Raw genomic sequence first — 27,509 nt, 5'->3', positions numbered from 1 at the left:
CTGACCCTCCGACAGTGCAGCACTCCCTCAGTACTGATCTTGCGACATGCAGCACTCCCTCAGTACTGACCCTCCGACAGTGCAGCACTCCCTCAGTACTGATCCTGCGACATGCAGCGCTCCTTCAGTACTGACACTCTGACAATGCAGCACTGCCTCAGTACTGACTCTCTGACAGTGCAGCTCTCCCTCAGTACTGACCGTCCAACAGTGTATCACTCCCTCAGTACTGAACAATGCCAGTACAGCACTCCCTCACTACTGACACTCTGACAGTGCAGCACTCACTCAGTACTGATCCTCCGACGTGCAACGTTCCCTCAGTACTGACACTCTCACAATGCAGCACTCCCTCAGTACTGACCCTCCAACAGTGTATCACTCCCTCAGTACTGAACAATTCCAGTACAGCACTCCCTCACTGCTGACACTGACAGTGCAGCACTGCCTCAGTACTGACCCTCCGACAGTGTATCACTCCCTCAGTACTGAACAATGCCAGTACAGCACTCCCTCACTACTGACAATCTGACAGTTCAGCATTCCCTCAGTACTGATCCTCCGACATGCAGCGCTCCCTCAGTACTGACACTCTGACAGTGCAGCACTCACTCAGTACTGACACTCTGACAGTGCGGCACTCCCTCAATACTTCACTGGCATCTCAGCCTGGACTTCTGTGCTCAAATCCAGGTATCTGAAAGCAGAAAGGCACAAGGGTAGGACTGTCATAAACTGATGAGTGTGGGGGTTGGTGAGGGGGGTGGCGGAGGGTTGCAGTGGGAGGAACAAGCAGTGCATGCTTAACAAAAGCAAAATTCTGCGGATTTTGGAAATCTTAAGTAGAAATAAAATGCTGGAAATACTCAGCAGGCCGGGCAGCACCTATGAAGGGAGAAGCAGAGTTAACATTTCAGATCAATGACTTTTCATCAGAAAGTGGCATGCTTAGACCATATTAATTGTATATTAACTGAGTGCTGAATTTTTTTAGGTGGGGATTCCTATATATAGGAGCAGACGGAAACTGTGGTCATTGGAGATTGAAGGTGAATGTTTGAAATGTTAAAATGAAAAAAAAAACATGAAGTTACCCACTTTGGTAGGAAAAAAAGAAATGCAGATAGTTTCTTAAATGGTGAGATCTTGGGAAATGTTGATGGCCAAAGGCACTTGGGTGTCCTTGTTCCTGAGTCGCTGAAAGCTAACATGCAGGTGCAGCAAGCAATAAGGAAGGTGAATAGTAGGTTGGCCTTCATTGCAAGAGGATTTGAATACAGAAGTAAAGATGTCTTGCTGCAGTCGTATAGAGCCTTGGTGAGACTGCACCTGGAGTACCTAAGGAAGGATATCCTTGTCATAGAGGGAGTGCAACAGGTGTTTAAACTGATCCCTGGGATGGGGGGATTGTCCTATGAGGAGAGTTTGAGGAGACTGGTTTAGAATGAGAGGTGATCTCATTGAAACATACAAAATTCTTACAGGGCTGAGCAGGGTAGATGCAGGAAGGATGTTTTCCCTGGATCAGGGAGGTCTAGAACCAGGGACACAGTCTCAGAATAAGGGTAGCCCATTTAAGACTGAGGAGGAATTTCTTCACTCAGAGGCGGTGAATCTTTGGAATTCTCTACCCCAGATGGTTGTGGAGGCTCAGTCGTTGAATATGTTCAAGACTGAGATTGATTGATTTCTAGATATTAAAAACATCAAGGGATACAGGAATAGTGTGGGAAAATGGCACTGAAGTAGACGATCAGCCATGATTTCATTGAATGGTGGCGCAGGATTGAGGGGCCAAGGTTAGTCCTAATATTTGCAGACTGGCTGTCTACAGTGTAACAGACCATCTGAAGTTTGTAAATCAGAAGAGATTATGGGTCGTAACTTCCGATGGAGTGGCAAATGAGTCAGGTTGCACGGCACTCGAAATTACTTAACTGAAAATTGAGATGATCCTATCTTGTCCAACCTTCCAATGCAGGCCAGGCGAGATCTGTGTACTTCAGCACACTCCCAGGGCCTACCGCCAAGGGCAGCTCAGTCAAAAGTAGGTAAGCTAAGCCTCCCTTTTTACTGCACGAGCTGCTGTTAACCAGGTAAGTTTAAAGGTCTTTAACAAGCCAAGGAGAAAGTAAATATATGAGGCAAGTGGGTAGGATTTGGGGGAGAGGTCGGTCGGGTCGTCAGGGTGTGGGTAGTTAGGAGTTGGGGTGAGTTGGGAGCCGAGGTTCAGGCCTGGTAGGGGCTCTTGGGTTGGGCCTGGTGGCGTGGGGGTGGAGTCAGGAGTCAGGCCTGGTGGGGGAGGAGGGGGAGTTGGGAGTTGGGCCTGGTTGGGGAGGGGGGTGAGGCTGTGAGCCGGACCTGGGGTGTGGGAATTGGGTCAAGCCGGGGTGGGAGTGGTGGAAGATGGGTAGGCCTGGAAGTGGGGGAGTCAGGAGTCGGGTCAGGCCTGGAGGCGGGCTTTGGGTCGGGCGGGGCCGGAGGAGAGGAGTGGGAGCAGTAGGCTCCTTGGGGATAATCCAATGGGCGAGTCAGAGGTGGTAATCCAGTGGGGGGGTCGGGGAGGCGTAGTCATGCTGGGGTCAGAGGGGTATAGTATGGGGGGGGGGTCAGGGAGGTGGTTCCATGGGGTGTCAGGGTTTAGTCTCCAGGAGGGCCTGGGTGGTAATCCCATGGGGTTTGGGGAGTAGTTCTCTTGGGGGGGGGGGGGGGGGGGGGGGGTCAGGTTGTGTAGTCCCATGGGGGGTTGGGGGGTAGTTCTGTTGGGGGTTCAGGGGATGCAACCCCGTGGGGGGGGGGTGCGACAGTTAGTCTCACGGGGGTCTGGGGATAGTTCAGTGGGGGATCAAGTGGTGTAATCCTGTGGGGGCTCAGGGTGTGGGGGGATTCCTATGAGGAGTCGTGGGAGGCCAGTATAGTGGTTACCTAAAAGCTGGAAGTGCTTTTTCTGGCTAACTATTGCTGTAAGACAGTTGAGACCATCCAACGTTTGCAATTTAAATTGCACTTCTACATGGTTCTCTTCGCAGGGCAATTGCCCATTGAAAGTTTCGAGGCAACTGATGGGCAATCCTTACCTGGGAACTTCCTGGGTGGGGTGGGGGGGGGGGTGGGGAGAGTAGTTTCCCCAGTGCATCTTTGACGTACCCTCCAGATAAACTGCCCTGGAGCTGAGATGTTATGACCTAATGTGATGAGTGGGAAGTGGGATGTGAGAAAGAGGTCTAGAAATGGGGATACTGCTATCTCGGATAGTTTGAGACTTGCTACAGGCCATGGACTCAGTCGTGGTGCTCAAACTGTGAAGGTTTCCTCTTTTGGGGTGAGGACCTGCTGCTGTGCCTGTCTCCCTCCAGACCGCTGCCTGCAATTGTGCATCAACTTATCCTGCAAAAGAGATAGAGAGGGAAATGTGGGTCAGTGGGTGTGATGCCTAGTATCTGGGTTGAATTACTAGTAGTGTGTGCAAGCAGTGAGCTGTGAATGAGATTTGCAGCAGTGTCCACTGTGTGAGACTGAGGTGAAGCTATGAATGTGAAATATGAGGCATGGTTGATAGAGATTGTTGGTAGGTGAGTGATTGGGGATGGTAAATGGAACCATGTGTCGTTTCCCACTTGATGGGACATATCATTTGAAGATGCATTCACTGACCATTTCTTGACTGACCTTTCCACAGAATTTCCTGCAATGATGCATTCAGGTCCCGGGGCTACACTGCTGACTGTGACTCAGGGCTATCTACTCCTACTGCCTCGACAGTACCTGTCTAATGCGCTGCTTAATTCCCTGTGGTTCAGTTGGTAGCGCTCTTGCCTGTGAATCAGAAGGTTTTGGGTTCAAGCCTCACTCCAGGAATTTGATTATATAATCAAGACTGACTTTGCAGTGTAATGCTGAGGGAATGCTACATCATTAGTGATGCCGTCGTTCAGATGGGTATTAAATTCTGCCCTCTCAGGTGAATAAGACCCCATGGCACCATTTAAAAAGTGCAGGGGTGATGTCCTGGCTAATATTTATTCTTTAACTAACCTCACTAAAAGCAGATTATCACATTACTGTTTGTGGGAGCTTGCTGTGTGAAAGTTGCCTGTTGTGTTTCCAAACATTACAGTAGTGTGCACTTAACAGTATTCGAAACTACTTAATTGACTGTAAAGTGATTAGGGACAGCTTGAGGTTGTAAAAGGCATTGTACAAATGGTAGTTTTTTCTTGATTGTTATATTTCTGCTATGTGATTGGTGATTAGTTAACCTAAACTAAAAAATAAAAATCTTCAGTCCCTTTGTGGTATATTTTGTGTAAAGTACTCATACCCAAGAGTGTTTAGTTGGCATTTATTATCACCTCTGGACAGCTCTCAGTATCCGACACTCGCAATACGGGTACTGTCCAGTAGGGGTGCAGTGACACCACTGTAAGAGTATCTTAAAGCTGAGTAAACACAGGACAAAGGCAATGAGATGTGAAGCTGCCGCTCGCTATATCAGACTGTCAAAGCAGAGGGGGTGCTTTCTGAAGGAAACAAGCACCCACTGGCTGTGCATACTGACCTGACTACACCTCCTTCAAACCTGCATCCTAGACAGACTCCCCTCCGTGACCAGGAGCACCGCAAAGTAAATGGCATTGGCAATGGAGTAAGTGAATTAAATCTGATCCTGTGGAATAAGCTATTGATCCAGCAGTCTGCTGTGGGAGGGAGGTGGGTGTATCACTGTACTGCTGTCCGTGGGCATTTCATTAGGAGAGCTGAGTACTGCACGGCCATGCATTAGCTTGTGTTGGTGCTGTGAGGCTGCAAGATTTTGTGGTTTCTATTCAGCTGAGGTTGCAATGTGGTCACACCTATATCTTTGAAGGGCGATTAGAGGATTGTATATTTATTTTAAATTTTGAAATGGCTGGGAACATAATAGTGCTTCCCAGTGAATCTCAATATGGCTGAATCACTCCGAATCCCAGCACAATTTATACTGAATGTCTATATTTTCAGTTGATATCTGTGACTTTGTTAAGGTTCATACTATTTTATGCAAAATTAGAAAAGGATTGCTGTGATCCGCTGGCCTCTATATTGTGATCTGGGGCTGGGGGGAAATAGAAAGTTATTTGGATCCCACCCATGTACCCATGCCTCGCGAGTTTTTAAATTAACCATTTGTTTGATTGAGTTGTTTCGGCGTTGTGTCTGTTTTAGGGTGAAGCTTTTCATGAGGAAATGATTGCTGAATGTATTCGTGGATGAGCTTTATTTCGATATAATGTGTGGTTTTGCTAAGTGTTTGGCATTTTGAGAAGATGCTATACCAGACGCACTGGGTATTTACAGACCCGCTTTCCCCATCCACTCCCTCCTCTGAATCAGAGTTCCTAGCAGGCAATGAGTTTGTGCCCCGCCTGTTCCCAGCTCTAAGAGCAACAGCCTGCCCACCTGGAGAGAGGTTGCTCACTGATGCTGTGCCAGCCATGTTCTATCAGTGTCTGTGGGCAGAGAATGAACTGAAATGCTGTGTGTGTGACTAGGGTCACCAAAACGTGAAGTCTTGGGTGCACGGAGAACCTGCCAGCAGCTTGTCGTCCACACTGGGTGAGCCCTTCTCCCCAACAGAGAACCATTTTTAAAATGTTCTCCCCATCTTTCCTGAAGGTTTTTCTGCGGTAACGGTGTAACAACAGTGTGACAGGCATTTGTCAGGTAACAGTGTGAAAGGTACCTGACAGATAACAGTGTGACAGGCACCCGTCTCCCTCAGTGATACTTCACCCGACTGCTCATTTTTCATATGTGAGTTGTGAGAGTGAACAGCAGCAAACTCTTTGACTGGAGGTGGCATCACAACCAAACCCAATCTGTCCCCACCTGGTGTCTGCAGATACAAATACTCACACAGACTCAAACACTGACACAGAAACACAAACATATACACACACTCTCAAACACAGAAACATATTTTCACACATTCTCACATACAGACACACATACACCCACATATTCACTCTCACACTCAAACATAAATATATACACACACAAACATACACACACACTCAAACTCAAACACAAATATATTCACACACAAACTTGCACACACTCAAACACACAAACACTCAGACACACACTCACTCATGTTCACACACTCAAAGATGCATACACACACTCACAAACATACACCCTGACACATACACATATACACACCCACACACACTCACATATGCACATAAGTACACATGCACATAGACACACCCAAGCATGCACACATGCCAGCACACACATGCATGTACATATGTATATACACAGATACACATACACACAGATGTACACACACAAACACACACAGATGTATGCACACAAACACATAAACACGCATACATGTATATATGCATACACAAACAGACACAGACATACACATATACACAACCGACATGTACTCACATATTTTAACAGAAGTCACAAGTAAGAGTATGAACTTTGACTGATTTCAGTCTCCCTAGCTCTGGGATTCTGAGGCCAATGCCTACATCATGTCCCCAGCTGCATTGGAATTCCATAGCACAGGAATGATATGTGAAGTGATTTGCAAGAGATTACAAAACCAGCCTTACCTCAATAGTTTCTGCAGTTAGTTAGTTAGTGTACTGCAAGTGAAGCTGCTGGACATCTCTCTGTACAGATCTTCAATTTTTTTTATCTATCCTTTTTATATAATAATGTAATATAAGGCTTATTATCATAATTCCATACTTGTGATTCCTATATCATACTACTTGTGACAAAATGGCAGCAATTAAATGATGGCAGATGGAAAATGAGGCTTATGTGTCTCAAATGAAAAGATGTTCTGAAGATAAGATTCAGGGAGACATTGAGGGGAACACATGGGAGCCTGAGTGATCCTTGTATTTATAACCGAGGACCTTGTCAAAACTGTCAACGTTTAGAGTATCATTTTTCACCACTTCAGCAAAACAGTTTATTCTTGTTTTCACTCCCATGTGGGCTAGAGTTTGATTTTAGAATATCACCATTTGATAGTGTTAGAATTCAGACAGCAAAGAAGGAGGCCATTCTACCCATCATACCTGTTCTGTAAATTTGGTGTCTGCAGCTCAGCTGTCAGATTCGAACCAGATTGCGGGGCCTTAAAGTGTAAATGTCTCCTCAACAGGTAGAAGGGGCAACCTCTCCACTCATCGGTCAAACCAAAAGTGAAGCCCGACTACCATCACTTGTCTCCTTAAGGTTAGTGCGGTGAAAAAACATTGGCAAGAGGAGATTACATTTTTCATATTTCAGGCTCCTGGAGACTGCATCAATTGCTCTAAACCATGTGCAGGGTTAACCATTCCAAGCCAGGCCTCCAGCTGTGTTCAATGAGGGGTTTGTGCTGATGGTTAGTGCGCTGACCCCTCTGGACATTGTCCTGCCAATGGACCTGCTGCATGTTGCCATCTTTTGATGTAGGCGTCTAGCATTTAGCATTGTGTCCATGATTGACCATCAAGCCAAGCGGGTCTCTTAAATGGGACCTGAAGAAATAGACCTGCCTCCAGGATTCTAGCAGCCTTGGAATCCAATGTTCTAATGCATTAAAGCAAATAGTGAGAACTGACCTCTAGTCTGTGTTGCCTGCTGAGATCCAGCAGGGCCATTGTACATACTGGGATGTCCCCAAGCACTGGAACCTGATGAGGTACATCTAGGTTCATTGGTTCAAAAACAGAAAGTGTTGGAAATACTCGGCTGGTCAGGCAGCATCTGTGGAGAGAGAAACAGAGAGATTGGATAGGGTGGGGTTATGTTCCTTAGAATAAAGAAGACTGAGAGGTGACTTGATTGAGGTGTACAAAATTATTAGGGGAATTGATAGAGTGGACAGGATAAAATTGTTCCCCTTGGTGAAGAATTCTAGAACCAGGGGACACAGATTCAAGATAAGTGGCAGAAAATGTAGGGGGACATGAGGAAGAACATTTTTACGCAGAGCGTAATGGGTGTCTGGAATTTGCTGTCCAAGTTGGTGGTAGAGGCAGAAACTCTCAACTCTTTTAAAAATACCTGGATTTGCACCTAAAGTGCTGTAAGCTGCAGGACTATGGGCTGGGTGCAGGAAGGTGGGGTTAGAAAGGGCACCTGGGTGTCCTCGGGCTGGCACGGACAAGATGGGCCGAATGGCCTCCTTCTGTGCTGTAACTTTTCTATGGTTCTAACAGGTAGAATTTTCGGTGGGAGTTTCCGGTCCCGCTGAAGCCAACAGACATTTGGACAGTTCGCTGCATTTCCTGGCCCCACCCACACCACAGTGAGGCTGTAAAATTCCGCCCAGCATTTCAGGTCAATGACCTTTCATCATGAATTCCAATGAAAGGTCACAGGCCTGAAAGGTTAGCTCTGTTTCCCTCTCCACAGATGTTGCCTGACTTCCTGAGTATTTCTAGCATTTTCTGTTTTTATTTCAGATTTCCAGCAACATTTTGCTTTTGGCTAAGTTTACAGGTCTTAGTTACGGTTGTGTCTCTACAGGGAGACATTGGGTGTTGTGTGGCTGTGTAATAAAATGCACTCTTTATGTGGTGTTTAATTTTTTTATTCTTTCATGGGGTGTGGGCATCACTGGCTGGGCCAGCATTTATTGCCCATCACTAATTGCCCTTGAGAAGGTGGTGGTGAGCTGAGGCTTTGAACCGCTGCAGACCCCATGCTGTTAGGGAGGACTTTCCAGGATTTTGACCCAATGACAGTGAAGGAACATCAATATATTTCCAAGTCCGGATGGTGTGTGGCTTGGAAGGAAACATGAAGGTGTTATTCCCATGTGTCTGCTGCCCTTGAGCTTCAAGCAGGTAAAGGCCGTGTGTTTGAAAGGTGCTGTCGAAAGAGCCTTGATGAGTTTCTACAGTTCATTTTGTAGATCGTGCACACTGCTGCTACTGTGCATCCGTGGTGGAGGGAGTCAATGTTTGTGGATGTGGTGCCAGTCAAGCGGGCTGCTTTGTCCTGGATAATGTTGAGCTTCTTGAGTGTTACTGGAGCTGCACTCATCCAGGCAAGTGGAGAGTATTCCATCACACTCCTGACTTGTCCCTTGTAGATGGTGGACAGGCTTTGAGGAGTCAGGAGGTGAGTTACTCACCACAGAATTACCAGCCTCTGACCTGCTTATGTAGCTACAGTATTTATATGGTTCGTCTGGTTTAGTTTCTGGTCAATGGCTACCCCCAGATGTTGATAGTGGGGGATTCAGTGATGGTAATGCCATTGAATGCCAAGGGAACCATCTTTTGTTGGAGATGGTCAATGCCTGTTACTTGCCTCTTATCAACCCAAGCCTGGATATTGTCCAGGTTTTGCTGCATTTGGACAGGACTGTTTCAGTATCTGAGGAGTTGCAAATGGTGCTGAACATTGTGCAATCATCAGCGAACATCTGCACTTCTGACCTTTTGTTGGAAGGAAGACAAATGATGTAGCAACTGCGAATGGCTGGACTTAGGACTCTTTCTGAATTTTGCTGACTATTAGAAAGAAAAGAATTTTCACCCTTCACAACCTTAAACCATCCCAAAGCAAACAGCTATTGAAGCACTTTAGAAGTGTAGTCACCGTTGTGATGTACAAAATGTAGCAGCCAATTTTCACATAACAAGCTCTCACAAACAATAATGTGACTATGCTCAGATAATCTGACTTTATGGAATTGATTGGACCAGGATGCCTAGAAGAGCTCCTCTGTTCTTCATTGAATAATGGCTGTGGGATCCATCTACCTGAGACAGCAAACAAGGCCTCAGTTTAACATCGCATCTGAAAGACGCACCTCTGACAATGCAGCACACCGTCAGTACTGCAGTGGGAGTGTCAGGCTGGATTTTATGCTCAGACCTGTGGAGTGCGGCTGGAAGTCACAGCCTCTGACTCTGAGGTGCAGTTGACACTTTTAAACACAACAGGGTGACCAAATAAAAAAGAACAACAGTCCTGAATATCCACATTAATATGCCCCCTGCAGTGACGTTGGTGTAGGAATTGTGGTTTTATTTAGTGTGTAATGTACCTTTAAGAATAATACTTGTTAGGCAAGAACATATGATCTGTAGTAACCAATAGGAGAGTAGTGCAGGTTACCTCAGCAGACAGTGTAGAGATTGAGTTGGAGTTGGAAGCACATGTGTAGTTACTGCTCAGTATATTGTAAATAAACTTAATGTTTCCACCCAAGAAGCGTCTGCAGATCAACTCTATCATTAATAGTACAATTCGGCCACCCTACAACAGTGGGACTGCTCCCCTTCAGAGAAACAGTTCAAATTTACAGCAGGAGATGGGGAGAATTCCCAAGGAGCTTCCAGGCCGACATTGGTTCTCCTCAGCCCATGTTAAATCTTTATTGTTATTGCAATTGTAAACTAAGAGAAACACACACATGCCTCGATTCATTCTTTCCATCGTCACTCAGTAGGGAGCCCCAGTGGAAACACAGCAGCCGGTTCACACCCAATAACATAGCAATGAACTTGGCTGCTGCTTTTTGTGAACAACATTGAAGTCACATGTTACCCACACATCATGGTCATTCATGTCATTCAGTTTGAGGGCTCCGTCTGTTAGGGATATCCCTGAATCTCGGACTCTCACCCTCACAGCACAATATTTTGCAGCATTGTTATGTCCAACATTATCACATTAATAAAAACAGAATTACCTGGAAAAACTCAGCAGGTCTGGCAGCATCGGCGGAGAAGAAAAGAGTTGACATTTCGAGTCCTCATGACCCTTCAACAGAACTAGGTGAATCCAAGGAAGGGGTGAAATATAAGCTGGTTTAAGGTGTGTGTGTGGTGGGGTGGGGGTTGGGGGGGGGTGGTGCGGTGGGGGTTGTTGGGTGGGGGGAGAGAGTGAAGTGGAGGGGGTGGTGTGGTTGTAGGGACAAGCAAGCAGTGATAGAAGCAGATCATCAAAAGATGTCACAGACAAAAGAACAAAAGAACACGTAGGTGTTGAAGTTGGTGATATTATCTAAACGAATGTGCTAATTAAGAATGGATGGTAGGGCACTCAAGCTATAGCTCTAGTGGGGGTGCGGGGAGCATAAAAGATTTAAAAATATTTAAAAATAATGGAAATAGGTGGGAAAAGAAAAATCTATATAATTTATTGGAAAAAACAAAAGGAAGGGGGAAGAAACAGAAAGGGGGTGGGGATGGAGGAGGGAGCTCAAGACCTAAAGTTGTTGAATCTAATATTCAGTCCGGAAGGCTGTAAAGTGCCTAGTCGGAAGATGAGGTGCTGTTCCTTCACTTTGCATTGGGCTTCACTGGAACAATGCAGCAAGCCAAGGACAGACATGTGGGCAAGAGAGCAGGGTGGAGTGTTAAAATGGCAAGCGACAGGGAGGTTTGGGTCATTCTTGCGGACAGACCGCAGGTATTCTGCAAAGTGGTCGCCCAGTTTACATTTGGTCTCTCCAATGCAGAGGAGACCGCATTGGGTACAATGAATACAGTAGACTAAGTTGGGGGAAATGCAAGTGAAATGCTGCTTCACTTGAAAGGAGTGTTTGGGCCCTTGGATGGTGAGGAGAGAGGAAGTGAAGGGGCAGGTGTTACATCTTTTGCGTGGGCATGGGGTGGTGCCATAGGTGGGGGTTGAGGAGTAGGGGGTGATGGAGGAGCGGACCAGGGTGTCCCGGAGGAATGATCCCTACGGAATGCCGACAGTGGGGGTGAAGGGAAGATGTGTTTGGTGGTGACATCATGCTGGAGTTGGCAGAAATGGCGGAGGATGATCCTTTGAATGCGGATGCTGGTGGGGTGATAAATGAGGACAAGGGGGACCCTATCATGTTTCTGGGAGGGAGGAGAAGGCGTGAGGGTGGATGCGCGGGAGATGGGCCGGACACGGTTGAGGGCCCTGTCAACGACCGTGGGTGGAAAACCTCGGTTAAGGAAGAAGGAGGACATGTCAGAGGAACAGTTTTTGAACGTAGCATCATCGGAACAGATGCGACGGAGGTGAAGGAACTGAGAGAATGGGATGGAGTCCTTACAGGAAGCGGGGTGTGAGGAGCTGTAGTCAAGGTAGCTGTGGGAGTCGGTAGGCTTGTAATGGATATTGGTGGACAGTCTATCACCAGAGATTGAGACAGAGAGGTCAAGGAAGGGAAAGGAAATGTCAGAGATGGATCACTTGAAAATGATGGAGGGGTGGAGATTGGAAGCAAAATTAATAAATTTTTCCAAGTCCCGACGAGAACATGAAGCAGCACCAAAGTAATCATCGATGTACCGGAGAAAGAGTTGTGGAAGGGGGCCGGAGTAGGACTGGAACAAGGAATGTTCCACATACCCCATAAAGAGACAGGCATAGCTGGGGCCCATGCGGGTACCCATAGCCACACCTTTAATTTGGAGGAAGTGAGAGGAGTTGAAGGAGAAATTGTTCAGTGTGAGAACAAGTTCAGCCAGACGGAGGAGAGTAGTGGTGGATGGGGATTGTTCGGGTCTCTGTTCGAGGAAGAAGCTAAGGGCCCTCAGACCATCCATTATCACATTAATGCCTTCCAAAGTAGTGACTGCAGTTTACTATCTTCATCGCTGTAACTCGGTTTTGAAATGAACCCTTGCCGACATGACATTTCTTTATCTCCTGAACTCTTGTGTCATTGTGGCTATTTTACATTGTTCATAGCTGCTGTTTGTGAACTAAGCCATCAATTGGTAACAACTAATTATAGAGTGACATATGGACAGAATACAGAGGGCTCATTTTTATCCCCGGAATCCCTGAGGAGTGCCTGATTCTGAAGTCAAGTGGACAAGCCTCACAACCCAGGCCCAAACACTTGCATGGCCTGGGCAAGCTCATGGTGCAGGCCCACCTTATCATAGAGCCTAGCGTGAGATCAGAGTGATGGTGGGGATTGTGGGGGTGGAATATTGTAGAAACTAGAGGCTCTTGGATAATTACAATCCTGCTTACCATCATCAGGGCCTTCTGGCAACCAGAAGGTCTCAGAGCCTCTAGATGATCGAGGAAGAGGGAGTGGGTGGAATCGTTAAACAGTTTACCATATGTTTCTCACTCCAATCATGAAGGGTCTCTGTCCATAAAGTATCCAGACTCTCTACTGGACCACCCTATGGACTATTGAACAGGAATATCAGACAAGAGGCTGCGACTATCAGCCCCACTCTCCCATTCCACTCCCGCCTCTTTATTCCATTCTGTACATAGCTTTCTCTTCCCTCATCACTTTGCACAAAGTGCGATCTTAAACTGGCCTCACCTATTGTGCTCAATGGAGTAATACAGCATCGTACCATCTTCCTGTGCTCCTATCTGGCTGAGGAATTGAACATCTCTCAGCAAAATGTCTCAAATATCTCTGATTGAAATGAATTTCACAGCCTCCATTTTCTCAAGATATTCTTTACACTAATAGTCCCATCCCAGTATCTCCTTTGAGGGAGTAGAAGGTGATATATTGATGTCAAACATTGGTGCTCCAATATTGCACGCCGGGGGGCAAGGTTTGGAGCTCATCACAACATTCTCTTAATCTCAGTCACTGAGGATAAGCATGGAGAGATACTGAGCAAGGGGTCAAGCACTTCATTTTAGGATGGGCAGGAAGATCCGTGGACATGCCCCAGTCGGTCACTTTTGCCCAACTTCACACCAGATAGCTGAAATAAAAAATTGGCAGAGGACTGTCAGTGGGTTGCCTAGATATTTCAAAGGGGCATGTTGCAAGGCACAGGAGGAACCAACTGAAAGGAGAGAAGCTAGAATGCACCGCCAAGCAGAGGTTACATATAGAAAATCAATGCCTTCACTGTTTGGATGAGTGACACAATGATTTAAAGCTATGTGTTTCAGCTCTGCTTGTTGAAGTTTTGAAGCATTAAGTCAGATAAATCTTTACTTTTCAGATGTGGCTTGGTTTGTAGACAGAGATTAATGGGCTAATTCCATATTAAAAATATTCTCCGTTGACTCATTGCAAAAATTAGCCCCACCAAGAGACTCTGAGCTTAAGTAGAATTTTTTTTAATATTTGTATTGTGATGTCAGCATCACTGGCTGGGCCAGCATTTATTGCCCATCCCTAATTGCCCTTGAGAAGGTGGTGGTGAGCTGACTTCTTGAACCGCTGCAGTCCCTGTGGTGTAGGTACACCCACAGTGCTGTTAGGGAGGGACTTCCAGGATTTTGACCCAGTGACAGTGAAGGAACAGTGATATATTTCCAAGTCAGGATGGTAGATGATGTGGGGGGGAGCTTGCACGCCCTGCTGTTCCCTTGACTCCTTGCATGACCAATGGGTGTTGCAGGGGCTGGAGTACATCATCAGCCCCAGGAACTTTATTTTAATTTAACTTGATAAGTTTCCTTTAAAGTTTTGTCTTTTTGTCACAGTGCCCCTTTAAGAGGTTGTTAATTTGTTCATTAGTTTATTTTCTTTTATTGGTACTCAGAGTATAAAGAGAGACTTTTCCCCTTTTCCATTGAGGATTTGGTGTGGAGGGTCCCATGCAACAAAAGATTAAGATGGTTCATGGATTCCCAGCTGCCTGTATTTTCTGTTCCATGTTTCGAGAGATTGTACAAGGTTGCAGCCACTGCTCCACTATTTGCAGGGCCTGTTCCTCAAGTTTTGGCTGCACTTCAGCCCCTTGCTCCTGATCTTTGGCCGTCCAATGTGGAGGGGTGGGGGGTTTGGGCGCAGGCAGGGCGTTTGACTTCCTTGTCAGTCTGCTCCTGGGCCTTGCCAAGGTAGCCATTAAAATATCCAGGCAGCGGGCGGCTGAGGGGGTCACTCAGCCCGACTGTCTGCCCCTCCCCCACCGCTATGTTCGCATCCAGGTGTCACTGGGGAGGGAGCATGCAGCATCTGCCAGTAAACTAGAGGCCTTCCCTGACCGGTGGGCACCACAGGGGCTGGAGCACATTATCTCCCCAAAAAGTTATTTTAATTTAGTTTGTTAAATTTCCTTTAACGTTTTGTTTTTGTTATCATGCCCCTTTAAATGGCAGTTCATTAGTTCATTAGTTTATTAGTTAATTAGTTAACTTTATTGGTACACTCAGAAGAGTATAAAGAGGCACTTATTTGATTCAGGTTGATAGTCAGGGAGCAGGCAGACTTTTGTAATGTTGCATTGTGTTCATAAATTTAGTATTAAGTAAAAGATTGGTGTCTGGTTTCCTACTTCTCCTGGCTGTCAGAAGTTATGGTAGCAGAGAATGGTTGCCTAAAGGTAAAGATTGAATGCTAAGAATATTTTTCAGACAGAAGATTGTAATCTGATTTCTTTTATGAAGAATGGTTGAAAGCAAGTGTAAATGGTTAGGGTATGATTACCCACTGGCGTTATCAGAATCTCAACCTAAGAACTAATGGACATATGGAGGCGGCTTACATCCTCATCGAAGAGAATATAAGGGGTGGTATTTTCCCATACAAAGTCATTGGACTGTTGGCTGATCTTCAAATTTTCCAGTCCTGCCAATTCCAGCCGTGGGCGGGGCCACTAAATCCCGACCAAGATATGGCCTTGTGCATTGTTATGTCCTAACAAAAGTAAAATCAGAAGCAAAGTATTTTGCGAGCTGGATGCCTGTCAGTTGGATACGAGTAAATATTTGGATATTCTATTAAGCTTTCTGGATGAAGTTTACAAGAAAGATAATCTATTAGATGCCTACGATATCTAGATTTTGAAAGTCATATGGTCATTCCATAGAGAAATTATATCGTGGGCTTTAACAGACTGTATAAAAGATTGTAGAAATTCAACTTGGAGAGTCCTTTTTCAGTGCTCGCATTTAAATTTCTGGTTTGTGCTAACGTGTTGCATATGTATAGATTCCTGGCTTTAAATGGTGTTAGATTCTCAGAAAGGGTAAGCTTTTTGGATCAGATGTCTGCTCCTTTTCAAAAAATTCCTGGGGAATCAGTCATTTCCAGCAGCCTTGGTGGCACAAATGGGAGATTCCGTAGTGTCATTAAGGATGGGGGGCTCAATAATTGTGGCCTTTCGCGATTGTTCAGATACTGGGCACAGACCCAGTACAGCAGATGAGTTACAGACAGAAGGAATGAGGAGGAAAACACTTTAAGCAGATCTAGATATCACAACAGACAACAGGATTTGAGTAGCAATAATAGACAAATGAGCCCTAGGAATGCCTAAGGAACAGTTAACAACAGGTACTTCCCACATGACCTAAAATATCATTATCCAATGATATGCCCAAAAGTGGAACTTTCAAAGCATTGCATGATGAACAGAATTCAGAAGTTGAAGATAATGATAATGATCAGTCTGAGGGAATTGTACCAGGCACAAGGAACTTTAGTCCAGTAATGAGTGTATTAGTCACAGATTCATTTAATTGAGCTGTGTTAGATAGTGTTTGCACCTTGTCAGTGTGTGGAATAGATCAAAGTAATGTCAGGGAATATGAAAGTTTTACTTATTTCAGGTTCGGGGATGACAATACATGGAGGTCACTGAAAAGACTGGTGATCCCATGCGGAATAGCTGGGGTAAGCCACTTTATTAGTACAGATGTGGTATTCATTAAGATACCCTTGCTGAGCAAGCGTTCCATGAAAAAGGCACAAATGAAACTGAACGTGGAAAATGATAAAGCAATTGCCTTTGGAAATTTAGTGAATGCGCAGTTTACCCAATCATGACATTATTGCATCCCTTTAATAAAACCTAGCATCTCGAATCAGAATATTAAAGAAGTGTTACTGGCATCAGGTGACAGGAGTTTGAGAGAAAAAAAATTCAAATTTTCTTAAAGTTTCACCAGTAATTTGCTTATCCCTCTTGTCAAAAATTAAAAACTCTACTAAAGGATGCAGGGGGTGGTTGATGATGAGTACGCAAAGTTCATTGAAGAGATTAGTGAAAAATGTGATATGTGTAAAAAGTATCAGAGGATACCATCACAGCCTATTGTAAGTCTCCTATTGGCACAAGACCTTAATGAGATAGCAGCCGTGAACTTAAAGGTATGGGACAAAGACAGAAACATTTTTATTTACATTTTACTGACATGGTGACCATAATACATGGTAACAGTTGTGGATAAAATCATGGAAAATTGGATAGGGACCGGACTGGGAGCATCGACTAAATTCCTGACTGACAATTAAATTTGCCAATGACGCATTTAGAGACATGCGAAAATATGGACATTGAAGTTATGAATACTGCAGCTGAAAGTCCTTTCAGTAATGGACTCTGAATGAAACCAATCGGTGATCAATAAGATGCTCCATCAGATAATAGCCAATCAATCAAACTGCATGTTAACAACTTCCCTCATGTGGGCAGTCCATGCAAAGAATTTGCTTCAGATGGTTAGGAGCCATAGTCCTTGTCAGTTAGTCTATGGGAGGAATCCCAAATTACATTCAGTGTTGTATGATAGTCCCCCTATCCTAGAAGGGACCATAATTATTTCCATTTTTTCTGTGTACTTGATTGAATTACATGTGAGGAGAAGGGCATCCATCAGGGCAGAAGTCCCAGAGAAAATTCAGAGAACTTGAAGGCTTCACTAAAGTCCATCCCAGATAAACTTCAATCCTGTACACTATAAAAGGAGAGTCATAAAGTGTGCAAAAATCCAGGTACGGTGATAGGGTGTGATGGTAAGACAGTCGCCTGAATCTTCCAAGCAGTGGCAATGCTGTGCACATTGCTGCCATGTCTGAAGATATTCCCCACCCAACACTACTGTGCACTTCACTGTCAAAGAAATGCACAGTGCGGCATCCCCAGGAAACTCTGGAGTGGAGTAGAGTGGAGGATGAGGCATCATGCTCCCTTTTCACAGCACTAGCTGCTGTGTTTTGTATTAAAGGTCCAATCTTTTAGTGAATGAAGGTGAGTGGGTGAGGTGGGTAGTCGGGTTAGGTGGGTGAGGTGGGGGGGTGGTTAGTTGGGTGATCTGGGGGACTGATTGGGAGGTTGGTTGTGGAGATACCCAGGTGTTAGACCAGGTTTTAATCTGTCCAACATTTCCTGGGTAACTATCAGGGTGAGTCACATGGATCTCTCCTCAAGTCTCCGACTCCAGCTCAGAGTTAGAGACATTTGGGGATGGTCCCAGGCAACAGGAGAATTTCCCATCGGAAGTTTAAATGTCTGAACAATTACCGTGCAAGTCCATGTGTCAGGACCTCCGACTATCCAGAGACTGGAGGATTTGGACCAGTGGTTCTCCCAAATGGTAGTTAAGCTATTAAGATCCATTCATCACGATTAATTGGGATTGATTACAAACTTTCAGAATATGAGCAGTTAATAGAAGGTGAGGAGTCACCCTGTACCTTATACATTCATATATTTGACAGTTATGAGGAACAGAATATGATAGATCAGGGGCCGGATGGTAATAGGCTGAATGAAACCAATGCACATGACAGGGCTATCATACCCAAAGGGCAACAGGCTAAAGTCAGGTAATGTTAATACCTGAAGGGTCCAATAATTGCAAGGATATGACCATTGTAGGGAGAACAGGGAAGACGACCAGCAAATTCAAACCTTGGCTAAATGCCCTAGATGATGGACAAGAGGTAATACCTATGGACTGGCAAAATGAGGTGAAATAATGGAAAATGATGGGACACTGTGAGTACCCATTGTGGCTCTGGCACTAGGAAACGATCACGTACCAGTCATAGAACTTCTGATCATGGGAGGGAGAGATCCTGTAGCAGTAATCAAGAAAGACATCAAGTAGATGCCCTAGTTTGACTAGATTATGCAATAGAACAAGGATTACAGAGCAATCTAGAAACATCACCCGGAGTGTTTTCTTATGATTGAGAAGTTTTGGTGGCTGCCAACAAATAAGAAGATAAATTAATAAAAGAGGCAAAATGAAAAGTTTTGGTTGTTAGAATGAATTTGGTGTCTACCCTGAAGTGCCAGATAGGGGGCATCCAGCCTTATCACACAGGTGAATATGTATAGAAATAGGACACCCAATTGGAACATATAAGACTAAAGCAAAACTAATAGCTTGAGGTATCAAAAAACGACTTGGAGATCAAGGTGTTGGAAAATTAATCCTTGAATACTGCTGAAAGGATAGGCATTTTGCAAAGCTTTTCATCTTGCACTCATCAGGACAAATGCAAGAATGCCAAATTTCAAATGATAGTAACAATTTATACTTCAGGAGAGAAGGGTGCTGATTGGTTGGCATGATAGGACCTCAATGTTTTACTTTGGTTACCTGCCAGGCCACCAGTCTGACTGATGGCAGTTGGGTGGGGAAAGCCAGGGGGAACAGGCCACATTCTCCAATGTCTCCATTTTGTAGCTGGATTTCCCAAGCACTAGGAAATTGGGCTGGCAGCTGTTAATTTTAAATTGGATACCCCATTACAATGTAAGAGCCTGATTTTAACTATGATGCTGAAGTACTTTGCCTCACCAAGACACACACGCTTCACAAAACATCATTGTCAAATTTGCAGGAGTCATATACGTGGTAGGTTGGGGACATGTTTCCCTCATTTTCAGTCTTTAACCAGCACCCCCACCCACTCCCCCACCCATTGTGGGGGCTTAATATCAACTCACATATATTTCTTGTTTTGAATTTTAATATCTTAGCTGGAAATTCTTTCACCCTCAGGCCCATCAGGCAGGTCGACAATCTATTTTAGTTTAACTTATACTTTGCCATAAAATCCATGCAAAGGAATAGAGAATACAGAGCAGGTGATAGGATAAAGGGAAAAAATAGCACTCAAAATAATTCAATTAGAAGATCAAAAAACAATTTTTGTTTCCTGCCGAACCTGACAATCTGGTGCTGATGTTGAGAGACACTTGAGCGAACAACTGGAGGGCACTTATGTTTGAGAGTCGGGAGCATGGCCAGTTTTGCAAGCTGAGGTTCATTCAGACAGCGTTTGATGAATAGGTGTCAAAGACTGAACAGACTTGGGCCTATCGTAGTTATGTTGGAACTCCCATGCAAAATTCATGACCATTTAAGACACATGGTTTGCTTAACCCAGATTCTGGCTGCTAATGTGGAAGAAACTCCAGATACCGAACACAGTCCACACATGTGGAATGAAGAACACTTGAACATTGTAGAGCAGGAAGCTTTACAAAAACAGTTTCTAGAGTCATGAACGACCTGAGTAAACATCTCCACAGATACTTGTAAAGGCCAAGCTTACACTGAGCTACGGCCTCAGCTATTTACAATCTATATTAATGACTTAGAAGAAGAGACAGAGAGAAATTTATCAAAATTGGCTGATGATACCAAACTGGGTGGGGTGAGGGGGAGCGACACAGAAAGGCTGCTTAGAGATTTGGACAGGTTAGGTGAATGAGCAACAAGATGACAGATGGATTATAATATAGAGAAGTGTGAAGTTATTCACTTTGGTCGTAAGAATGAAAAAGAATATTTTTTAAAAGGTGTGGAGCTTGTAAGTGTTGATGTTCAAAGAGACTTGGGTTTGCCTGTGCAAGGAACAAGTTCAGAAACATCCATGCTAAACTTAAATAAGGGTAATTACAAAGAAATGAGAGCAGAGTTGGCGGGTGGACTGGGAGAGGAGTTTAGCAGAAAAGATGGTTGATAAACAATGGCAGACTTTTAAGAAAATAGTTCATGACTCACAACAAAGATATATCCCAGTGAGGAAGAAGGATTATAGGAGGGGGATAAACCAACCGTGGTTGACCTGGAAGTTAAGGATAGTATCAGGGTGAAAGAAAAAACATACAATGTGGCAAAGATTAGTGGTAAACCAGAGGATTGGGGAAGTTTTGAAAATGAACAGAAGGTGACCAAAAAAAAAGAGGGAAAAATAAACTTTGAGGGTAAACTAGCAAGTAAAATAAAAACGGACAGTAGGAGCTTCTTTAAATATATAAAAAGGGAAAAAGGAAGAGAGAGGCCAAAGTCAATCTAAGCCCCTTAGAGAATGAGGCTGGGGAAATAATAATGGGGAACCAAGAATTGGAAGAGGAGTTGAATAATACTTTGCATCAGTCTTTACGGTGGAAGACACTAATAGCATACCAAAAATATTAAATAATCATGGGGCGAAAGTGGGGGAAGAAAAAATAAATACAATAGCTATCACTAAAGAAAAAGTACTAGGGAAACTAGTGGGGCTAAACGTCGATAAGTCACCTGGACCTGATGGGTTGCATCCTAGGACATTAAAGGAAATAGCTGCAGAGATAGTGGATGCATTGGTAGTAATCTTCAAAGAGTTCTTAGGTTCTGGAAAAGTCCCAGAGGATAGGAAAGCTGCCAATATAACACCCTTATTCAAAAAGGGAGGGAGATAAAAAACAGGTAACTATAGGCCAGTTAGCTTAACATCTGTCATTGGGAAAATGTTCGAGTCTATTATAAAGGATGTAATAGCAGAGCATTTAGAAATACATAATCTAATCAAGCAGAGTCAGCATGACTTCATGAAGGCCTGACAAATTTATTAGAATTCTTTGAGGAGCTAACAAGCAGGATGGATAAAGGGGAACCAGTAGATGTAATATATATAGATTTGAGACACCCACAGGTTGTGGAAGGCACTTTATAAATGCAAGTCTTTCTTTCTTCTTTGAACTTTCATTCGGCTGAGGAGGTGAGCTCACAGTTTCATATTGCCAAGCGACATGCTGGCTTCCCAATGCAGCCCAAGTCTTCAAGTGATTTTGGAACAACCATTGGGTCCTGTATACCAGACACCCGGACAAGTATGACAGATAACCAATTAAGCACTTTGAGGGCTTAATTAAGGCCCTCACATCCACCTACCTACTTTAGCAGCTCCTACCTGTGGCGGTAGTGCTGCCAATCTACTAGGGCTGGACAGTCTCCTATTGGTCCTCCAGATTCACAAGTCTTTAATTGGATGGGACTCTGTTCGCCTCCTTCAAGATCACCTTCTGGGTTCCGCTGCGGGCATTGTGGGTTTCCGACCTACATTTCACCCCACTGTCAGGATCAGGATCCAGGAGCAAAGATTGAACCGATGGTGCCCCACAACAATCTGTGCTGGGGCCTGAACTATTCACAATATTTATTAATGGCTCAAATAATAAAATAGGCTTGCCAGTGACACAAGATTAGTGGTATCTTAAGTAGTGTAGACAGTAGAATAAAATTGCAAAGGGATGTTGATAGATAAAGTGAATGGGCAAAATTGTGGCAGATGGATTTCAATGCAGATAAGTGTGAGGTCATTCATTTTGGACCAGGGAAGATAGATCTGAGTATTATTTAATTGGTGAAATGCTAGAAATAGTGGAGATTTAGGCATCCATTTTCACAGATCACTAAAAGTTAGTACTAAGGTACAAAATATAACCAAAGAAGGCTGGCGTAATGTTAGCGTTTATAACCAGGCAATGACTATCTCCAACAAAAGAGAATCAAACCATCACTTGTTGACATTCAATGGCATTACCATCACTGAATACCCCACTGTCAGCATTCTGGGGGTTACCATTGACCAGAAACTGAACTGGATTAGCCATATAAATACTGTGGCTACAAGAGCAGGTCAGAGGCTGGGAATTCTGCAGGGAGTAACTCACGTGCTGATTCCCCAAAACCTGACCACCATTGACAAGGCACAAGCCAGGAATGTGATGAAATACTCTCCACTGGATGAATGAATTAGATGAATGCAGCACCAACAATGCTCAAGAAGCTCAACACCCTCCAGGACAAAGCAGACCAGTTGATTGGCACCCCATCCACCAGCTTCAACATTCACTCCCTCTACCACGCACAGTGGCAGCAGTGTGTACCATCTACAAGGTGCACTGCAGGAACTCACCCAGGCTCCTTCGACAGCACCACCCAAACCCACAATCTCTACCACCTAGAAGGACAAGGGCAGCAGATGCACGGGAACACCATCACCTGCAAGTTCCCCACACCACCTTGACTTGGAATTATATTGCCGTTCCCTCACTGTCACTGGGTCAAAATCCTGCAACTCCCTCCCTAACAGCACTGTGGGTGTACCTACACCACATGGACTGCAGCAGCTCAAGAAGGCAGCTCACCACCACCTTCTCAAGGGAAATTAGGGATGGGCAATAAATGCTGACTAGCCAGCGACGCCCACATCCAGTGAAAGAATGAAAAAAAATACTATTGGGAAGAATATAAAGGTCGAATGTTTGCAACAGCTATACAAAACTCTGGCTAGACCACATCATGTATATTCTGCAAATTTCTGAGCACCACACTTTCAAAAGGGTTTATTAGCCTTTGAAGGGAGTGCAGTGCAGTGCGGATTGACCAAAATGTTAACAGAACTCCATGGGTTAGGTTATGAGGAAAGATTGCATAAACTAGGCTTATCTTTCCTGGAATATAAAAAGTTAGAGTGTGATATGATTGAAGTTTTTAAGATCTTGAAAGAGGTTAACAGGGTGGATAGAAATGTTTTCTGCTGGATGGGGAGTCTGGGACAAGGGGACATAACGATAAAATCAGAGCCAAACTATTCAGAAGAGAAGTTAGGAAATATTTCTTCAAGTGAAATGTGGAACTCTCTTCCACAAATGTCAGTAGATTCTAGTTCAATTAACAGTTTTAAATCTGGCGTCAAAAGATTTTTTTCTCAACAAGTACGTAGAGTCAATACAGGTGAATTGAGTTAACATACAGTTTAGCCATAATTTCAGTGAATGGTGCAAAAGGCTCAAGGAATTAAATGACTTATTTTTGTTCCAATCTTCCTATGTAAATGGTCTTATCCAATGGGTAATTTGAGAACCAGCAAAACTCTTCCATTCATTATTTGCTAATGACTCTGTTGGTAAAAGCACTGCCCTTTCTTACCTAGATCAAGACCAGGAAGGTCCCAAGTTCAATGTACACTGAGTCAGCTGATCTCGCAGCCCACGGGCTAGAAAATCCGCAAATATACAACTATATACTAAGGAAGGGAATAGCTAAAGCGAGCATTGGTCTCTTAGAAGTTGAGACTGGGGAAGTAATAAAGGGAAACAAGAAAATGGCGGAAGTGTTGAGCAGTATTTTGTATGAACACCATTGTGCAGAAACTGAGCTGGACTAGCCAAATAAATACTATGGCTTCAAGAGCAGGTCAGAGGTTAGGAATCTTACAGTGAATAACTCACCTCCTGACTCCCCAAAGCCTGTCAACCATCTACAAGGCACAAGTCAGGATTGTGATGGAACACTCTCCAATTGCCTGGATGAGTGCAGCTCCAACAACACTCAAGAAACTTGACACCATCCAGAACAAAGCAGCCTGCTTGATTGGCACCCCACCCACAAATATTCACTCCCTCCACTACCGACACACAGTGGCAGCAGTGTGTACCATCTACAAGCTGCACTGCAGGAACTCACCCAGGCTCCTTAGACTGCACCTTCCAAACTCATGACCACTACCATCTAGAAGGACAAGGGCAGCAGAAACATGCGAATAACACCACCTGGAAGTTCCCCTCCAAGCCAGTCAACATCCTGACTTGGAAATATATGGCCACTCCTTCACTATTGTTGGGTCAAAATCCTGGAACTCCCTTTCTAAGGGTACTGCGGGTATAGCTACGCCACATGGACTGTTGCAGTTCAAGAAGGTAGCTCACCACCATCTTCTCAAGGGCAATTAGAGATGTGCAATGAATGTTGGCCTACGATGCCCACATCCCATGAACGAATAAAAAAAAGTGTCTTATACCAGTTTTCACTGTGGAAGACAAAAATAATCCTAAGAATAGTTGAAAATCAAGAGAGAAATGGGCGGGAGGAACTTAAAATAATCATGATCACTATGGAAAAGGTACAGGGAAAACAATTGGGACGAAAGACTGACAGGTGCCCTGGATACCAGCATCTTAAAGGATGTGGCTACAGAGCACATGAATGCATTTGTTATAATCTTCCAAAATTCCCTTAATTCTGAAAAGTCCCAACGGATTGGAAAACTGCAAATGTAACACCACTATTCAAGAAAGGGGGCAGCTAGAAAGCGGGAACCTATAGACCAGTTAGCCTAACATCTATTAAAAAGGAAAATGTTTGAATCTATTATTAAGAAAATCATAATACAATAAGTCAGAGTCAACATGGTTTTATGAAAGGGAAATTGTGTTTGAATAATTTATTAGAGTTCTTTGAGGAAGTAATAAGCAGGGGCAGGTAAAGAGGAACTAGTACCACGTGAAAGGTTACTGCACAAATTAAGAGCTTGGGGGTAGCATATTAGCATGAATAGAGGACTGGCTAACTAACAGGAAGCAGAGAGTTGAGATAAATGGGTCGTTTTTAGATTGGTAAATTCTAACTAGCGGAGTGCCACAGGGATCAGTGTTGGGGCCTCAACTATTTGCAATCTATATTAATGACTTGGATGAAAGGCCCAAGTGTATGCTGTAAGTGTTGTTGCAACTGTGGACATTGGTGATACCACACTTGGAGTACTGTGTACAGTTTTGGTCACCTTATATACTTGCACTGGAAGCAGTCCAGAAAAGGTTCACTTGGCTGATTCCTGGGATGAAGAGATTGTCTTATCAGGAAAGGTTGAGCAGGCTGGGTCTATACTCATTGGAGTTTAGAAGAATGAAAGATGATCTTCTTGAAACACACAAGATTCTAAGGGGACTTGACAGGGTAGATGCCAGGAGGATATTTGCCCTTGTGGGGGAATCTAAGGGGCATAGTTTAAAAATAAAGGGATCTTCCATTTATGACAGAGGTGAGGAGAGGATCATTAGAATTTGGAATTCTCTCCTCCAATGAGCAGAGGCTGGGTCATTGAAAATATTCAAGGTTGGGTTAGAGAGATTTTCATCAATCAGGGAGTCAAGGGTAACAGGCAACAGGCAGGAAAGTGGAGTTAAGGCCACAATCCGATCAGCCATGAACTTCTTGAATGACAGAGCAGGTTTGAAGGGCCGAATGGCCTACTCTTTCTCCTAATTCTAATGATCGACCAGGGTTTCAGAAAAACACCTTTGGGCGGAGAGCTGAGGGAAGGTTTAGATTGGGTCCTGTTGGCACCTGTAGTCAGGTCTCTCACCAACACTGACTGCCAATGCTCACCAAGGAAGAATGGGTACCTGAATGTGATAACAATTTCGGTCAGTACATTCAGGAGACTGGGGTTTGGCAAATGGGGGATGGTTGTGGTCAAGAATTAACAGGGAAAAGATTATTTAAGATCATGGGGCTGTGCTGTTTAGGTTCCTGTGTTGGTTTGGGAATTTCAATTCACTGTGTTCCTTTTTGGGGCAAAGTGTCTTTCCTTGGGGAAGTGTTAGTGCCATGAAGCTAGAATGCTTTGTTAAAAGACAATCTTATATGAGATTGCTTGGAAACATCCAATGTGTAGTCTCTGAAGATTTGATCAGATCACAGCTTTTGCGTATCCCACTGAGGGCTTTTCTCAGGTGCAGGCTAGGGTTCTTTGTCAAGAGGCTGGACCCAGACCTTGACCGAATGAGCACGCTGGCAGCCCTATTCTCCCCAAGGAAGGAAAAGCATGAAGTGCTGCCAACAATAACACACTTACATATATGCTGCCTTTTAGCATAGGCAAACCTCTCAAGTTCCTTCAGAGAAGCATAATGCTACAAAAATGAATGTCAAGCCAAGGGAGATATTGGGAGAGGTTGGGAAAAGCTTGGTCAAAGAGTTAGGCTTTAGGTCTTAAAGGGGAGATAGAAGTTGAGAAGAGGAAGGGTTCAGGGAGGGAATTCCAGAGGATAAGAGCTAGACAGAAGAAGGATGAGGGTTTCAACAGCAGATGAGCTGAGGCAGGGTTGGAAGTGAGTGGTGTTATGTAGATGGAAGGAGGTGGTCTTTGTGATGCAGTACAGATTTGAGATTAAAGCTTGCTGATCAGAATAAACTAAATAAGGGAGCACTTAATGTAAGCTATGAACATTACATCTATTGGATTACGCTTTCATGCGATCACACTGCATCAATTTATCCTTTGTAATACCTGATAATTTAATTTAATATAACTAGAAATTTAATAATCCAATGTCAGCCGTGGCTCCTGTAGCACTCCTGCCTCCATATCAGAAGGTGGAAGGTTTATCTTACTCCATGGAGCTGAATACATAATCTGGACTAACACTCCAGTGCAGTACTGAGGAAGCACTGCCGCCTTTCAGATGAGGCAGAATCACAGAATTGTTACAGCGCAGAAGGAGGCCATTCAGCCCATTATGTCTGCACCAGCTCTCCGAACGAACAATTCACTTAGAGCCATTCTCCCCATAACCCTGCACCTTCTTCTTTTTCATATAACAGTCTCATTCCCTTTTGGATGCTTCAGTTGAACCTGCTTCCAACTCACTCTCAAGCAATGCCTAGACCCTAAGCACTCACTGCATGAAAAAGTTTTTCTCATATCATTTTTGCTTCTTTTGCCAATTATTTTAAATCTGTTCTCGATCCTTTAACGTGTGGGAACAGATTCTCCC

At 44.3% G+C, this 27,509-nt stretch overlaps 1 protein-coding gene across 2 annotated transcripts in view; it reads left to right on the top strand.

The window, feature by feature from the left end:
* Positions 1 to 4,459: 4,459 nt before the first annotated feature.
* palm1a (paralemmin 1a) overlaps positions 4,460 to 27,509 on the top strand; it is a 515,885-nt gene continuing 492,835 nt past the window's right edge. Inside the window, exons 1-2 of one of the 2 annotated variants that reach the window (XM_041204287.1) lie at positions 4,460 to 4,645; positions 7,172 to 7,245. Coding sequence is in view for 1 of the 2 variants with exons in the window: in XM_041204285.1 (XP_041060219.1) it covers positions 4,629 to 4,645 (17 nt within the window). In the remaining variant the exon portion in view is untranslated. The remainder of the gene's footprint in view (positions 4,646 to 7,171; positions 7,246 to 27,509) is intronic. The other variant, XM_041204285.1, reaches the window with a different exon arrangement.

Source organism: Carcharodon carcharias, chromosome 14 (genome assembly GCF_017639515.1).
Source record: "Carcharodon carcharias isolate sCarCar2 chromosome 14, sCarCar2.pri, whole genome shotgun sequence".
NCBI lineage: Eukaryota > Metazoa > Chordata > Chondrichthyes > Lamniformes > Lamnidae > Carcharodon > Carcharodon carcharias.
The sequence above is the reverse complement of the archived record's forward strand: the minus strand, read 5'-3'. Positions and strand labels throughout refer to the sequence as shown.